Source organism: Ascidiella aspersa, chromosome 5, assembly GCF_963924565.1.
Source record: "Ascidiella aspersa chromosome 5, kaAscAspe10.2, whole genome shotgun sequence".
NCBI classification, from domain to species: domain Eukaryota; kingdom Metazoa; phylum Chordata; class Ascidiacea; order Phlebobranchia; family Ascidiidae; genus Ascidiella; species Ascidiella aspersa.
Window position 1 is genome coordinate 22,794,420 of NC_139451.1, and position 18,115 is coordinate 22,812,534.

The 18,115-nt window shown below is 33.5% G+C and overlaps 1 protein-coding gene across 1 annotated transcript in view; it reads right to left on the reverse strand.

Moving 5' to 3' along the window:
• The window catches only part of LOC146145449 (phosphatidylinositol 4-phosphate 3-kinase C2 domain-containing subunit alpha-like), a 32,739-nt gene extending 20,843 nt beyond the window's left edge, over window positions 1–11,896 (reverse strand). Inside the window, exons 1-16 of the mRNA XM_083390439.1 lie at window positions 11,739–11,896; window positions 10,622–11,341; window positions 10,181–10,405; window positions 9,802–9,839; window positions 9,101–9,152; window positions 8,396–8,439; window positions 7,635–7,806; window positions 6,999–7,088; window positions 6,628–6,748; window positions 5,999–6,110; window positions 5,030–5,106; window positions 4,834–4,903; window positions 3,947–4,124; window positions 2,383–2,516; window positions 1,779–1,921; window positions 1,009–1,134 (exon numbers count right to left, since the gene is read on the reverse strand). Coding sequence (XP_083246565.1) covers window positions 1,009–1,134; window positions 1,779–1,921; window positions 2,383–2,516; window positions 3,947–4,124; window positions 4,834–4,903; window positions 5,030–5,106; window positions 5,999–6,110; window positions 6,628–6,748; window positions 6,999–7,088; window positions 7,635–7,806; window positions 8,396–8,439; window positions 9,101–9,152; window positions 9,802–9,839; window positions 10,181–10,405; window positions 10,622–11,341; window positions 11,739–11,814 — 2,378 coding nt within the window. The 5' untranslated portion in view covers window positions 11,815–11,896. The remainder of the gene's footprint in view (window positions 1–1,008; window positions 1,135–1,778; window positions 1,922–2,382; window positions 2,517–3,946; window positions 4,125–4,833; window positions 4,904–5,029; window positions 5,107–5,998; window positions 6,111–6,627; window positions 6,749–6,998; window positions 7,089–7,634; window positions 7,807–8,395; window positions 8,440–9,100; window positions 9,153–9,801; window positions 9,840–10,180; window positions 10,406–10,621; window positions 11,342–11,738) is intronic.
• Window positions 11,897–18,115: the final 6,219 nt, after the last annotated feature.

Consider the following 18,115-nt stretch of genomic DNA (forward strand, 5'->3'; position numbering starts at 1 on the left):
AGTCAAGTCCCAGCCAAGTCATATTTAAAGCAAGTTAATTCCAAACCAACTCCTTGTCTTTATAAAACGTTAAATAAAACGTTAAACTATTAAAATTGGTAAACTCGTCCGAATACTAACCCAAGCAAAAAATAACACAGAACGCAACGAATAGCAAGCAAATGATATTATGTGAAAAACTTGAGACAAATAACCCAATTTTATAAAAATTCTTGATGAAAACATTAATTTTAACCCAAGTCATTTGTCCAAAATAATTAAGTCCAGTCAAGTAACTTTCCCCCAAAAACTTGTCAAGTCAAGTCATTTGAAAACAGTGACTAAAGTACACATAAGACATAAGTGAAGTCATTTTACAACACTGGTCAAAAATACTTTAAAAAAATAATCGTGGCTAACTTTGTGCACAAAACGGAGATTGCCAGTCACCAATGTTTTGACAATAGTAAGTACCGGCATCAAATCAACTACTTCTTTTAACGGCGCCATAAAGCAACAATGTAATGTTTACAAAGGAAAAAAGACAACAATGCACTGATACGTTTGAAAGGAAAGTCAATGCGGTACTGAATGACAAAACTCACTTTCCCTTGTTCATACCAGTGTTGTAATGACCTAAACATGACTTGACATAAGTGCAGCACACCAATTACTGTTTTCAAATGACTTGACTCGACTTAAGTATTTCGGACAAATTACTTAATTGGACGTAAGTTAAAATTAAATGACTAAGGTTAAAATTAGTTTTTTTTTTAAATGGAGCTATTTATCTTAATTTCTGCACGTAAGGCTTAACTTAGGCAACTGATGATTTGGAATGGGACTTGACCTGGTTTTTTTTAATAAAAGACTTGACTTTGACTTTACTTATTTTCTCAAATGACTTGATGGACATGAGTAATTTAAAACTAACTTGTGTACAACACTTGTACGGACTGTAATTTGCCTATACAAATCAAATCGGAAAGAACAGTTTGGCCTCAAAACATTATACACTTATATACTTACCACTTTTCCCATATCAATCTCTGGTAAAAACCCTTCAGGGGTTTTGTGGTTGGGGTTTGTATCAACTTGTGGGAAATACGCTGCTGTCCGTGCCAAAGGGAGCAGACCGTAAAAAATTCTTCATACCTAAGAAAAATCCTTCTAGCTAAAAAAGGTAATTGTTTGGTTCAGGGCATTATCCGAGCTTGTGTGTATGCATAATGAAATACGTTTCAAATTATTTCAAATAAAACAAACATTTCGAAAATTAGCGAAAAAACGGTTTTTGGATATTCATCAGCGAGTTCAAACATGTATAAAAACATTTATATATAAATGGTTATTGGTTAGCACATAAAAGGGAATATGGACATAAGGCACTGCACACAACATTTCATCAAGCATTTGCATAAAAATAGTGATGGAAAATCCAAACACTGACTCATAATAGTTGAACGATTAGAACTGCATTATAAAATTTATCAATTAGTCAGTCACCAAGTGATTGATAACCTAGCGCTAGGGCGTACCGTTCCTTGTCAAAAAGTTGGCATGATTGGCCAATCAATTATGCAAATCAAAGGCGGCACAAAAATAGAATTTCTACCGAATTTATTTATGACATGTCCAACAGTACAATGGTACGTTTATCAGAGCCAACAGCCTTACTTTGTTAACATTTATGCAAAAGAATTTGGCAGAAATTTTATAACAACTATCAGACACATTTTTAGGTAAATTCATATTCGTGCCCTGATTGTGCTTTTGAAAGGTTTGAAATCAGTACTTACGTTGTCTCCCAGGTTTTTGGAATCCGATGTGCAGACACAATGCACACAGAATACAAATCCTTAACAGCAGTCGATGGAATGGCATTGACCTTGATGGGTTTTGAAGGAGACGAGTCTTCAGAATAGAAGTCGGACTCATGGGACTAAAAAAATTGTAACTTTTAAACTAATTTATAAACAAAAACTAAAAATATTGAAAAAACCTTTATAAACTTTTATTTATTAAGTTTATTTAATTTATCCTAGATCATTTTTTTATATAGACTTTCTTGGATAAATGTTGACTAGAACTTTTTCCAAGAAAATATGAAAACTTTTTTAGACCAATTAAGGTCATGCTGTAGTTTTACATGCTTAAGTACAAGGCAAATAGTCTGACGGTTTTAAATATAAATATAGGCGAAGGAAATTGTTTGATTATACCAAGTTTTAAATACATATGTAAATTGGTATTACATGGGAAAAAAACTATTTTTATCAGTTTACCTATCCAAAAAATTAAAAGAATATAAAATATATACTAAACATTATACTTCCACTTGTATACAAAAATAAATGATGTTAAAAAACATCTTAAAATAGCCTTATTTCTTAAGTTACTCACCTGACAATACAGTTCCACAAAATCCTGGAGTACTTTTGTAAGATGATCGATTGCATCTTGCGTTTTTTTGTGTCTAGGTGAAAATGGTGATTTCGCGTCAGTTGTCGATGAAATACCAACAAGATCTTTGACCACTGAGAAAAGATAAATAAGTTTTTTAGGTAACAAATTGTCGTTGCAAAATAACCGAAAAATATCAGAAATTTAAATGTTTGCTTTTTGAAAAGTGTTTAACTTTGCTTTAGAAAAATAACTAACATGTCCTTATCATATATATCGAAATTATAGTAAATTTAGATTCTAAGTTTAGTGGGTAGGGATGCTCAAAGTAGAATATCGAATCCTTGGATTCGAATCCAGATGGGATTCGAATCCAATTCTGCCATTTATTTCGGGTAATTGGAACCGATATAATTTAATGTTTTACTGCGGATTGTTGCGCCTAATTGCACAAACGCGTGTGGTAAGTTGGCCTGTCGCCGCGGCGACCAATTTATAGTGCTTGCTTTAAATGTAACCTCGTAGTGCAGTGTCAGCGTTTTTTCGGGCGACCAATTACCGCGTCTCGCGATAACGTTCGTCTAATAATTAAGTGTCAATCAAGCGTTATTGGGCGAGCGGCTAACGTGTAATGTCAGGTGTGGAGTTCGCAATTTCCCTAAATGCGTTAAGTTGCAAAAGTAACATAGCGTTGCAAAACGTGCTGGCCGTCCACAAAATGCGCTATGGGGTTACTTCAGGTCAACTTTAGGCCAATATTCAGGGAAGTTATGCAGTTATGCACAACGTAATTGTCAAGAATTCGTTATGTCAATAATAACTTTGTATTCTTTGCAGTACATCATTTGACTGCATAACAGATCATGTTAGTCAAAAAAGAAGCAATAAGACTTAACAATGCTTTCAAAATCAGGACCGAATTGCTTAAGACTTCTATGTGGAGTGTTGCATTTTCTCACTATTGGCAAAAATATAAGTTTTGGACACAACCTGGACAGTTGACATATTACAGTTTACAGAACGGCTTCAGATGACAGTTGTTAAGAATGTTAAACATATGAGAGAGTTTTTTAATTATAATGTACACATGTTAGAAAATTGTTTGGGCGATTTATTGCTGTGATTGTGGGCCCTGTAGGGTAGATTAAGATTAATCCCTTCCCCAAACAAAATCGAGGATAAATAATTTAATAAAAATATACTAGGATTCGCTATTCTGGATTTGTTATTCTTGATTCGAAACCTATTATTCTAGAATACCTTGGGATTCTACTTTGAACATCCCTAGTAACAAATCAGCAATATGTTTAGTGCCCCTTGATTAGCAATGTATATTAATCTGACAAGCTACAACATCAATTGATATGTTAACTTGACCACAGTCAATTGTCTTCAAATTATTATAAAATGCCTTTATATTTAGGTTGCTACCCCACAAGACTATTTTTAAATCCAATATGGTAAAAAAATGCACCCTAAGTAATACACTTTTTTTCTTTAAACAACCCAAAACTTAAATCACAACTGTAGCTTAGAAATGCCATTTTAAACAATTGAGACTCACCTGGAATTGCTGGGGATTTAGCTGGTGAAGTTGTAGGCCTGTTTATGGCCGCTCTGAGGCGCTTAACAGCCTCTGTAGTTTCTACTGTTTCTATTCCACCGAGAGCACAGCACATCGCCTTTACGGACTGAATGACACGTTCGCATTGGTGCTGAAGCGGAGTGGTTCCCGAGGAATCCTGTTGGTAAAAAGTATTTTAAGCATAGAATTCTTAAACTGGGGTCCGCAAACTTAGGGCCTGTGAAAATTTTTTAAGGGGTCGGCGCAACATGTTTTTAATTTATTGACCAATACTGGAGCATATCCTTTTTGAGAACTTTGGATAGACTGCATTCAGTAAATAATTGACTGAGTACTTAACTGAATGTTTCAGTAATTATTGTGCAATGATTTTTTCAATTTTCCTTATTTTGAAAATTAGGTGGGTCCTCCATTATTCAACGAAGCAAAAAAGGTTGATCTAATAAATTTTTTTATTTTTTTTTATTTTTAAGACTGTAAAAAACTTAAATTCCAACACTAGCTATGGGTAGTTTTCTGCTAATTAGTGTAAACAGCTCACTGTGTGTTTTTTAGTTATTAAACAGGAGAAGAAAAATAATCAATATTTATTACTTCATCAGCCAGCCTTTTGATTTAATGACCATATGTATATGACACAGGTAATATCACTGTAATTTTAACAAAAAGTCAACAAACAACTCAAGATTTAGGGTTTTCAGGTTTATTAATAGAAATGACAGCCATCTGCTACAATTTACTTAACATAAACTGTTTATAAAATGAATGAAATTAATTATATTTTATTAGGGCAAATACAATTATATGAAATAAATAAATAACATAATGATAATTTTTGGAATAGTTATAAGACTTACAAAACCTACCATCTCTAAATCCTTCATCAGCGCTTCTTCTTCTTTGTAAAATGCTTCCCAGAGGACCAATATGTTTTCTCTGAGGACAACAATCAGCAGAAAACAAATAAGACAAAGTAATATATATTTCAAACATGTAGTAATGGTTTACTTTGGACATGCTGTGATTGTGATTATAACTGTGTATTTTTGGATACAACATTACCTTGTCATAATGGTGTTAGGTTTTTCCAACACTTCACGGAAGTCAGTTTTTAGATTTAGTTTTCCATCATCTACAGACTAAGAAAAAAGATACAGATAAAATTTCCAATATATATATATATATATATATATATATATACAAAACAGCCTTAAATTTAACATAGTTTACAAGGTGTGCATTCTTATAAATCTATTTTTTTTTGTAAACTTTTGATTTGCAATAATTATTCATATTTCTTTATACATCAATGTAACTAAAAGCAACTAAACTATTACCAGGAATGGTTTATAAACAGTGGTGGTACATAACAGAATGCTCACATTTTGACTGACAAATCAATACCACTTCCCAAATATGATAATATCAACACTTCGTAGCTATCCCATTAAGGAAATGGAAATAAATGTCAGAAATGTGGCAGGATGCATTTGACATGATTCATTCATTGCCCTTTATAGGATATTATGCAAAATGCTGTAAAGTACACAATGGACCAGTTTCTAAATTGTATTAGACTGTCAGCTACAAAATACCTACAAACAGGTATATATAACAAATTGCCAGCTATTAAATAACTATTTACAAATATTCTTGTAATTACATTTAAATAATTAAGAAAAGGGTGTAAGTTTCAACACAAACTTACTAGCAAAATTTTCTATGTGAAACGTTACACTAGCATGTATGTTGATTTTTTTTTTGTTCAATTTAAATGAGAATAAATAGAAAAACACATGACAGTAAACAAAAAATAAATCACCAAAATGATAAATAGTTTAAAACAGAGTTATAAACTTGGGGTTTCATAGAAATATCTTAATGAAAACATGCAGGGCAATTAGGTTTTCATGTATTGACATTCAAACCTTTGTTAAACCAGTTTTATTAATTTGGTGACAAATATTTTTCCCACCACTGTTTAGGTTAATCTTTTTGAAAACAATGGCAACTGCTTAATTTAAGGCTTACTGTTCTTTTGAGAGAGCAGTCAACTTTGCTATGATGAACAAGTTCTAGGTCGACATCACGTTCATATTTGCAGCACTCCTGAACGTAGCGGTATGCACTGAGCTGTGATTTGCTGAAAATAAAATGTGTGAGACAGTGCTTACTATTTACTTATTTAAGTTTACCACAATAAGTTGGTATCAGGCCTATTTGGGTTGTGTTTGCTAAAGTTTCTGACCTTTACACTGCAAAATATGATACATTGGACCAGTGGTTGTTAAACAGTGTTCAGTATTACATGTAGGCATGAATGTAATCAAGCAAGACTTGAATCCACATTATAAGTTAATTAACTGCAAAAAGTTCTCCTTTCATCTAATAAGTGAGAATTATAAATGTTTTCTGATGATGTATTTTTAAAGAAGTGTGTCGTGCCTATTGACAGTTTTTTTTTTAGTGTGCTAGAAGGTGAAAAAGTTTGAGAACTACTACATTAGACTGTCAAGAACATAGAACAAATATAAAGTTAATTTTTATATTTTAAAAGGAATTTAGCTTTGCCCTAACCAACATTAAGTGGCTAGTACTCTAATTTAAATTTAAGTAAAAAATATGTTTCTTAAATAACAGTTATAGCGTATTGAATATACCTCAATAAATATTCTTGTCTGCCAACAACTTTAAAGGTGTAGTCATCAGCAGAAACAAGGGAAATATCTTCATATGCAATACACAGAGCCTGACTGACAATGTGTTCTATTGATGCATTGACTGAAACAGATTTATGAAAAAAAATATTACATATTCATGCCATATATATTTTGTTTAAGAATAAAAATTATTCTACAAATTATCTTGAGAAATAAATTCGAAAAGTAAGTATCTGTATAATGAGACATTTAAAAAGGAATTCTAATGAATCAATTAAAATTGTAAGCAAAATTTCCAAAGCAATCTTTGAGCATAAATCTCATTTAAATAAATGTATTGTAAGAGGTAAAACTTGCAGTGGTTGACTTACCATCACACTCAAATGTTACAGGTTGGGAGTTTCCCTCTGTGATAATAGAAACCCGAACTGTGCTTTCAATGTCTTCATGGATGATTTGAGCTGAAAACACAGTGAAGGAGTTAAAGTTTAAGTTGCAGTGGCCCGCAAATTTTGCTGGTTTCCTATTAACAAGTCAGCAGCCATTAAAGTGTAGGTGCTGAGCTAATTGAGTGGTTAGTTTTAGAAATTTTGAAGGTAGACTAACTAAAAGCAATGATAAGAGTGATTGACATTAGATCCATTTTTAAGACTTGGCAGCATGGTTCTAAACGCAAAAAGTAACCATTTCAAAATTGGCCATTATCAAACTGCCCTTCATAAAATGCAAAACATTTTACTGAGATAGCGGGTTTATAGTGAATAACTTTAAACGCAACCTGATATTTTTATCAAAAGAGTAGCGACAAAGTGCATCTACATATAGTGGCAGAACTTTTAGTTTTTTTAGTTCATATACAAATAAGAGATTTTCTATTTTGAAATTAGATTAACCTGCTAGTTTTCCTTACATCTTGACAAATGCACATGTTTAGGATCAAGGAAAACAGTAATATTGCTCACAAAACAATGAGGTTAATAAAATAAGTTTGAGAAAAATGCACCCACCCCCTTTTTCATCCATCCACTGGTTTTGGGACATAATGTGACCAACAACATGGCCGGGGTTTGATATTGGATCAACATGTTTGAACCTTGACCTCAGGTCTTCTATCACTCGACAGAAGTGATCCAGTTCCGAATCGTATCCAACAAGGATTGTCGATTCTTTGCTGATTTGCTGAGCCAGAACAAAAGGTTTTTATTATTTAAAATTGGGCAGCATGTAATCAGGGTTGTCACACATTTAAATACAACTTTAAAAAATAGGGATAGGCTTTCAAAGACTTAAAATTGATCTACTTGGCGTGTTTTGAATAAAATTTAAAAACAACACAGTACAAATGCATGGATGAAACTATTTCAAATAGTTGGAAAATTGTTTTTAATAGAGCACTTTTCCTAACACACATAAAATAAATTCAAACACGCAAATTAATTCAGACACAATCAAAGACTTTCTGTACTTAAATATTTGGTGCCAACCGTGATGTTTTTTAAGTTATTTAAAAAGTTGGCTATACACAATGCAGAATGAAATCTTTACACTGTTGACCCCATACAGCACATAATACAAACACTGAAAACCGCAAAGTTTGCTATTAATACTTTCATTGAATGACGGTGCCCGAATAAGTTAATATGTAAAGTATTTGCATCTAAACTAATAAAATAAAATTGATATATCTTTAAAGAAAATACAGAGAAAAAGGTTCACAAATATAAAAACTCATACTAGGACTCGTTTTTATTTAAAAATTGTGTAATACCTTTTCTTGTGTTGCTTGAGGAACACAATCATCATTTTGATTATCTACAATTGTAAAAATGTTTGTAAAAAGTTCCAAGCAAAAAATTGTTATATTAAACTTGGTCATTAGTTGTACAACATAATAAATTAACACACTTATATGTTGTTTAATTTTTTTTTAGAATACAGTAAGCTTGGAGTTACGTGAATCAGATAGTGCCAGGCAAAATATACTGTTTATTAAATTAACTGATTAGATTTTAATCAAAACGATTCAATGCAGGTTTTTAGGTATTTTAATATATTTTACCACCTGACGTAATATCATATTAAATTGGCCTAAAAAAAATTAAACACAACATTAAAAAAATACTGTTTGCCAATAAGACTTGAAATGTTTGCACACCAAGTTGTTAAAATTTGATTACTATCTTTTGAGAGTGTTTATTATTGTAATAGTATTCTTCCACAAATAAGGTTACATAATATAGGATTCAAACTAAAACTCACACACCATTCCCTACTTTGTTATAGCTGTTTATGAAATTAAGCTAACTAGGTAAACAAAACTCCTTAATCCAATGTACACTGGCGCAACTTTTTTTTCTTTTCTTGTCATTTAGTCTCTAAGCTCTCAATCAAACAAATTTACATTGAATTAAGTGACAAATGACATCTCATAACTAGCACAAGCATCTGCACAAAATGTCATAATGGTCAATACCTTGTAATCCACTGGCATTCTCACATTTCCAATTTTGCATAGCTGTGGAATCCTGCGAATCAAATCAGAGTCAATTGAGGCAAAGAAAGTGCTGTCTGGAACTAAACCCAATTCAATAAATGACTTCCTCCTAGAAACTCAGTCTACTAGCTTATGCAATCAGCAACAAAGGAATACATTTATTATTGTTTTAAGCCATTGGCCTGCATATATCGAAAAAAAGGCTGTGAGAATCTCAATCACATTAAATTTGATATCTAACTATGTTGGACCAGACAAACATTTAAAACCAGTTGGCAGTACTACAATTTATTGGTTGTACTTATACTTGGATGTTTAGCCCAAAATAATGGTTATTAAAACAACACAGTATTTAATTAATGACGATTATGCAATTAGAAATCACTTTTTTTTTTAATTTTAGCATACTAGAGCTCTGGATCATCTTACCTACAACAAATAACATTAGCAGTATGCCGAATTTCAACTATTAACAATTACTGTTTTCGTTCGGTTTTATTTAAAATATTAACTTTGTTCACTGACGAAAATGATTTATTGTAAAATGGATGAATCAGGGAAACAGCACTGGCCACTATACGGTGTCAATTACTTAGAATTGGTCAAATGCTGTTTACAAATATTTAAAAAATACACACAGGAATGGTATTTAACTATGAAAACAATATTTAAACACTCACCCCAATTCCATCAGGCATATCTTCTGCAAAATTTAAATCTGAAAAAAGAAGTGTAAAAACAAAAAATAACAAAAACAATTATAAGTCAAATCTCATGGAAATCAACAATTCAGTGACTGTTTTTATACTATCAGAATATATTTAGTATTCAATATTTTAAAACAACCATGGAAGTAATTTTCTCCGTCATTGAAAGCCACTTATGACAATTAATAGAGTTGGCTAGACTTAACAAAAAAATCTTGCTAGCAAAATAACTTTCAAGGTAACTTTGCCTGCCTGGCAATTTTGTTTAAATGTTAACTTTTTCAAGGCACATGTACCTGTATTTCACAATTGCATCAAACAAAACAACGAGCAAAATAAAACTGCCACTCACTTTCGCTTTGTGCTAAGGGGTCCAAATCCACCCAGGTTGGTGGAGGCTTAGGGGGCAAAATGGCAAAAACTTCTCGCTTCGGAGACTGAGTTGCGTCCCCTTTAATCAGCTGATCGTTGAACCAATCCATGAAGATGTTGTCCATTGGGTCGGCGCTCCCTCCCCCAGATCCACTGCTGGTGTTAGTTTGTACTGATGAGGTTCTGGAGTTGGGCTTCTGAAATGCTGTTTAAAAATAATTGTTTAGAAAAGCAAGAGTTTCTTTTAAAACAGACTTAACCAGGTAAATTTGTACACACTTGAGTCAACACAAAAGAATTTAATAAAGGAAAATAAAAAATACACACCTTTCAAGGCTTCAAAATTAATTTTACAATTAACCACCTTCAATTAAAAGTTTATATGAATAATTCATATGTAATTAAAAATGAAAGAAATAACCTTCATCAAAATTGATATCCGACTTGGGGTTTACATTTGTTGGGGAGTGACCGGCGTTGTTGAAATTGTTCCCATCTTCGAACTGCTTCCAAGAGGCGTTTTTCCTCATGGGTGAGCCCGCCATAGGTGATTTATTTCTTTCAGAGGCACGGGTTTGTGAAAATGGTTCTTGACCAAACAAGTTCAAACTGGCTGGGTGAGAGAGGTTTTTGCTGAGTGGAACATGGGCAGAATGCAGGGAGCTATGGCTTGACAGAGAGGATCTGCTATGTGCAAATGCAGTCAGGTTTGAAAAAGCTGTGCTGTTCTGGGTTGCATGTTGACTGAAATTATGGCTGCCCTGAGAAGGATACCCAAATGTTGCTGGGGCTTTTTGGGGTGTTGCTGGTGCAAATGGACTTGAACATCGTCTTGGCAAGAAAGTGCTGGAACTGTGGCTTGGACTTTTCCAAACAGAAGGATGGAATGGTTGGTTGGCCGCCTGATTTGAATCGTAGAGTGACATTACATTTTTAATGGTTGCGTTGTATTGTGTGTTTGATGCAGTGGTAGAAGTGGATTGCTCAAATGCTAACCAATCGTTTATGCCTCCCTGTTTGGAAGCTTCATTGAACGACATTAAATCCGGGATGCCACCAGTTGATTTAATTTGCTGGCGCTTAGCAGCAAATTTATCGTCATTGTGGGAGACCATTGGATTGCATATTCCATGTTTTGTATCTGTAAAAAACAAGAGTGGTGCAGAAACTAACAAATATAACAATTGGTTTGGAAGCGGGCAATAATTCATAATTAATTATTATGTAAATGCAACAATTGTTTTTAGTTTTCCAGCAATTTACTGCTTGCGCTGATAAAACCGAGTTATTTTAAATTATTTTTTTAGAACTTTTTTTTAAAATTATTTTTTTTAAGAACAAATGACAAAAGAAATATGATTTTTTGTGGAGACTCAAGATTGCAAAGTTTAGCCTTGAGCCCCACGACACTTTTAATAGAAAAAACATCATCAAAAATTTTTATATGCATGTATCAGCATATTAAAACCTTAAAAAACAGACTGGTCAGTCCGTCAGTGGGAATGAGATTAAGCAAAACAAGAGCTGCAAGGCCTAACCTTTTAAAGTTTGAGACCTCTTCATACTTTGCATTGCTTCTTCTTCCATGTTAAGGGCAGTTTTATAATCTGCCATTTTTACTGAAATTCAATGCCCTATTTCGACATTTAAATCATTAGGAAGAACAGAAAACAAAAACAACTATCTTTTTCATACATGCGTTTTAAGTTTTTAGACACTTGTTGTTTACAATATATTTCGACCAAACAAATCAGGAAAAAGCCAGGTACCACAATCTCATATAAGGTAATCGAATTGAAGAAAAAATATTGCTTACATTACAAACAAATATTTAAAACTTACTAAATATGAATTAAATGGTTATATTCATTCAGTTCGTATTATTATTATGTTATTTAATGTTTTGATTTTTTAATGTGGTATCTGGTTGTCCTATTTATTTGAGACATTAGCATTTGTTTTTATTTATTTATTTTTTTTTTCGCTAAATAGAATTTGCCACTTTTTTCAATAAATTTGCGTCGCATATAAACTTGGTATGTATTCTTTACTGAAAATACATTTACGTAACAAAAAATAAATAAAACCATTTTTATATATTCTTATGTGCAGTTTTTAATTTTTTTCATGTGGCGTTAAAAAAAGATTTCCCGCGCGGTGGAGGACGCCATTTTTATTTTATGTTCCACATGGTAATAGGACCGGTGATTGTTCGCCAGAAAAGGATGTGAATAGCTTTAAATGTATTAATTTCAGAATAGTAAAGGCTGTTAAACCAGCCTTAACACTTAATCCATATTTTTGGTTACAGTAATGAAGCGAGTCGTCAAAGTTTAATTTGAAGGAAGAAATAAAAATGAGAATTAATATAATAATAACACTCGACCTACCCTAACCATAATAATGTTAAACAAATATGTGGTAGGATTCTAGACCAGCGCCATTGTTTGACATTATAATTATGTCGATAATAAAATATTAGTTTTTGTTAGGTTTGTTCTTTTTTTCTGGAATATGCTGTTTGCCCAATGTGTGATTATACCACTGAGTCTTGTTTGGATAAATTATTTTCGTTGATATTGTCGGAGATATGTATTCACTCTAAAAAACCATAAATCATTCTTATGTTTTTGCACTTTATCCCCCCCAAAAACAGACCTCAAAGTTTATGTTTTTTAATTGTAACAATCTTTCTGGACTAAAAACTATATTCCATGTCTAAAGTAATCCAAGATAGACTAAAATATGGGTGTTATAGAAATGAAAAAAATGTTTGGTGCGATAGCTTAGAGTGGCAGCAGGCATAGAAATGGCAACTTCTTTATTGTAATAATCTTACGTAGGAGGTAGGACTCTTTATTGAAAACAAATTATTGTGCCTTTGTAATAAGAAAGATGGTGTGTGTACATGCAGCACAGTTTGTTATACCAAAATGCAGTAGGAGATGGCCTTTTAGTGGTGTTCAATCCTGTGGTAGATGTTAAAGCCAAGCTATACTGTTTAGCAGTGGTTCGTAATCTTTTTTCAAAAAGACCTAAAATTTATTAAAATATCCATCTGGTGTATCTTGTGACCCAAAATTACATTATAAATAATGCATAGCAAAAAAAACAATTTGTATTTTAATACATTTTATGTGGTGCCTAACTTTTTACTACACAACAAACAAGCAAAAAATAAATCAACTAAAATGGATGCCAATTTTGCAAACTAGAGACAACCTCCATCAGCACTAAAAATAACAAGCATGTCTTATTTTATAACAAAACAAAAAACCAAAGAAAGAGGCTATTAACCCGGACACCAAAGTAGGGCATAAATCACTAACAGGTTGCAATTTCTGTGATGCCCATTTTTGTGGACCTTTTTTTGTTTACTCTGTCTGTAAATTCAATTATTGGGCAACCCATACAGTGGAAAACACTGCTGAATAGTGTGTACTAGTGAATGTTGGACAACATTTTTATGATTATGTGATTCTTGATCAATTTTAATAACCTGCTGATGTAAAACATTTCAATTTAAAAATAACTAGTAAATTCAACTATGGATTTAAGACTTTAGTGTCCTGCAGTAAACCACTTTAAAATTTTTAAATATCCACTCATACCATTGTACATTTTGTTAATAAATTTGAAAGAAATTGAATTTATTTTTAGATATTTTAAAGATTTTAGCCTGTCGAAAACTATTGTGTTTTGCTCGACCAGCAACATGGAAAAAGATAAAAGTGAAGAAGCAATGTTCAGCCTTTGCTTGCAAGAAACTCCCAGCTCTGTTACGTCTATTTCTACCCCAACTTATGTTCCGCAGCCCATCAATCAAAAGTCTCACTTCATTCAGAATCGAATTTTTGTTGGCAACATCCCAGCCACGGTAACTCAGCGCCGCATGACCAATATGTTCCGACGCTTTGGCGAGATTATTCAGATCAATATCATCGAGGACGGCCCAAGCTTTTACGCCTTTGTTACTTTTAGTAGCATCGATGCAGCAAATGCAGTGCTCAGTTTGTATCAGCGAGGCAGGGAATTTACAATGGACGGTTATGAGTTAAAGATCAATAGAGCATATTTCAGGCCCAAAAAGCTGAACAGTGTTTCCAAATATGACCAAAGAGTGCCAGTAGTTGTTCCCCAGAAAAGAGTAATAGAAAGATTTTGCCAGGGCACTACTTATTTCCAGCCAATGCCCTTGCCATTCACTGTCCCACTGCCACAATCAAACCTGTTTGAGGCCCACCAACGATATGCAAGTATGCCCCAACTCTCTGTAATTCCACAGACAAAACATAACATCCTGCAGCCAGCTATGCCATTTGGCACCACCACTTCAAATAAAATCCCAATGCCTCCTATGTTTAACAAAGGCTATCAAGGACAGAAGAATACAGTGCGGAATGAGCCCTTCAAAGGTGTGGATTATTCCCATATGCAGTTTGACAATGTCAAAACAACTCAAAACCCTCCTGAGACAGTTCTGCATCCCTTTGCTGGAGATTTGCATGCTGGCAATCATCTGAAAATTGGCAGTGTTTTGTGTTTTAACCCCAACTGTAAGTTTTAATCATGAACCTGGATTGTCGAGAATCTTGTATATATGTTTTTATTCAGCATTCTGTTTGAACTTCGATTGTGTTACCAGGTTTTTAATCATGCAGCTCTGTGAAGCTTTTCGTTTTTATTTTTCCTCTACTTTTTTCAGGTTAATTTTGTATTTCCACAAGTTCTCAAGAAATTGTGCATTGCCTTGTTTTCACTACTTGCTGTGATTAAGTTCAATTTAATTCTTCACTTTGTTTTAAAACTTTTTATGTTTTCCCACTGTTTTGCATATAAACTGTGTATTGATTTTACTGTGTTTTTACCGTTTTAATACAACTTCGTTCCTTTGCTTATTTTCAGACTTTATATAATGAGCAAGATTCGTTTGCAAGAACATTATTCTTCATAGCCTATGTTAAAACATGTAAAAAACTGCTCCTATTTTAGATGGTTTTACATTTCCTGAACTAATATTGTCGTCAGGGTGAAAATCCATTTTTTCAAGCTCCATTTATCTGCAACTAGCAATTTACGATACGTGGGATTTATTTGTACAACCTATATGACATGTTTTGGAAAACGTCCGGCTGTCCGTACCGATACCAAATGGCGTCTTTTCCAGGTTTATTAAACCAACAATTTAGTTTGGCATGAAGACAATAATTTTCTTCAGTTGTTTAAGCTTTGCGAAAAGAAATCGCCGTGTTCGCCGCAAATACCGCTAGAATACCTACGTTTTATCAATTTGGTGCCAGATCGGCAACGATACATACCATTTTAGGTTTAGTATCAGGCGATTACCGTTACTACACGATCTTATAATATTATAAAACATGCTAATATCTAACTATCATAAAGCCAAATGGAGACAGTGTCAAACAAACACTTAAAATTTATAAAATACAGACCGAACCGGTGTTAACCAGACGGTTGACGAAGAGCACAAAAGTGAAAAATAAGAAAACTAATATGGCCGAGGTTTCTTAATTTTCAACTTAGCTTAGCAACGTAATTTTTAAAAAATATCATCGTTCCAGTGATAAAATTATTCTACTTACATTCCTGTATTCGGATGTAGGCTATAACTTTACCCCTAAAATAACAATTAACTTGTTTTGTCTGCATTCGAAAGAGCATGTATGACAAAATTAGGTCATTTCGGCAATATTCTCAGTGCTAATTAGTTTACTTTTGTGTTGAATAAGTGTTGGCAAAATTCAGGTTTGTGTTCGCACAAGTCCCATATTTCTAATTTGACCTAACACTAGGCCTACACGTACAGGCCTATGCTGTATATACAACGAAAGATGTGCACACATATATGTGTGTTAACAACTGAGAGATTGCCCTTCGCTTCTTTTTGGCCAACGATTAGGGCTTATGTATCATTAGTACCGTACACCGAAAGCCATTGCAGACTCACCGAATCTGTTGATCAATGATGCAAGCAGGGCAGGCTAGAAAAACAACTAGCTTGCAGTAAGAAAAGCAGCTTTAGAATGGCTAGATCTCAGTTGTTAACACATTTATGTACGTGCAAATTGTGCATCTTTTATTGTATGGCACTGCGGTGGAACCCTTCAATACGAAGTGTAGATCAGTTAGTAGAGCGACGGCCCCGGTATGAGTGGAGGTCGAGTTCGAACCTCAGTGCAGGCTAGTTGTTTTTCTAGCCTACCCTGCTTGCACCATTGATCGTCAGATTCGGCGAGTCTGCAATGGCTTTTTTATGTACTATACTGCATATATTAATAAAATCTTCCATGAGTTAGGCTGAATCCCCACCGGTTAGACAAAAACGCTTTAAAGCAGTCTGATCGCGACTAATGAGATGGAACGCTATTTCTTTTGTTGTCGCGTCCCCAACGACCAGACTTGACGCAAATCTTACGCACAGCAGACAGACACGACTAAACGCGTTTTTAGCGGGATAGCGCGTGCACTACTTTTTTACCGTGTCTGAAGATGCTTTTTGATAGAAACCATTAGTTTTTTACGGGTTTTTGTAGGTTTTATATTACGAATGTTATTTTAAAAGGTTAGGCAGGTTATTTTTTTTAAATCCAATAAAATTATATTCCTGGAACGGTCGAAAAGTCTTTTAATTCATATCTTTCTTTTCCATGTATGATTTTACTTCTCAATGCAGCGGTGACAACTATAGTGTCAAAATCACAACTGCACCGTACACCACATTTTACACTGGATAACTATCGACAAGTTTTTTAATTAGCCACTGATGAAAAAATAAACAAACTTTATGAAAACTAAGTAGTTCGAAACACCAGCAGAAAATACTCGTACTAGACTAGAAGCGCGCAAATCTCCTCATGAGGTGTATTGTTAAATTGCACAATTGCGTTTACGATTACACAAACGGTGGCACAGGAATTGTTGCAACATATTAAAACAAGTGAACAAGACGTTATATTAAATAAAGTTGGAATCTCACGCATTATAAGTCTAACAAGAGGTGGAAAACGATTTTCTTTTATTAAGGAGCGTAATTTTATTATTTATCGTTATATTTGCAGGCAAAACCCGATGAAATCTCACAGAAATGTAGTTCGGTAAAGGGGTAGTGTTATCAATTACATGGTAGTTTTAGCTTAAAGTAAATGCGTTAGCTTAAATAGTACGTCAAAAATCGAAGGTAGCTAAGTTTCCCAGCGCTGAAGCAACATTTGACGAATAACCTTAAAAGCATTTCGTTTGCACGTTTATTTTTCTTTAATTTTCATCGTTTGACTATAGTAATGACGTCATTGGCATAATATCGGACGAATGTAAGTAACGGGTATCTGTAACGGAATAAAAACAAGTATTGGGCGTTCCTAAACACAGAAGCGTCGGTTAAAAGCAGTAAGGGCATAATTAGGAAACTAAACGCATTTTAAAAATTACAAAATTAAAACGACGGATAAAAAACACGTTAAGGAACGCAATTAACCTTTGTTTCAAAACTGCATCAAAAAAGAAAAAAATGGAGGACGTCATAATCTTTAGAGCTTGCCTTAATGTACGGGGATAGGTAAAAGGTTGTTTAGATCTTTTTCTGGCAGTTTGAGGTTTATTCTGAAGGGTTTAGGACTTATTCCGACGTTGTACTGAATTTAGTCCTAATTTGACGTTGATGTTTTTGTAATTTTCGGTCCGACCCCCGGCCTGTAAAAGTCATCCAACGCAGCAATACTAATCAATGACAATATTGTTGAGGTCCAAATGAAATACGCTCGCTGAACTTGTGACAGAAAGTCATTCACTATTCAAAGCTATATTTAGCTGAAACAATTATAAACTTGATAATGAATTGCAAAGCCAAAGAGGTCGAGTAGATCGACAGCATCTTGATTAAGACTCTAACCGAAGA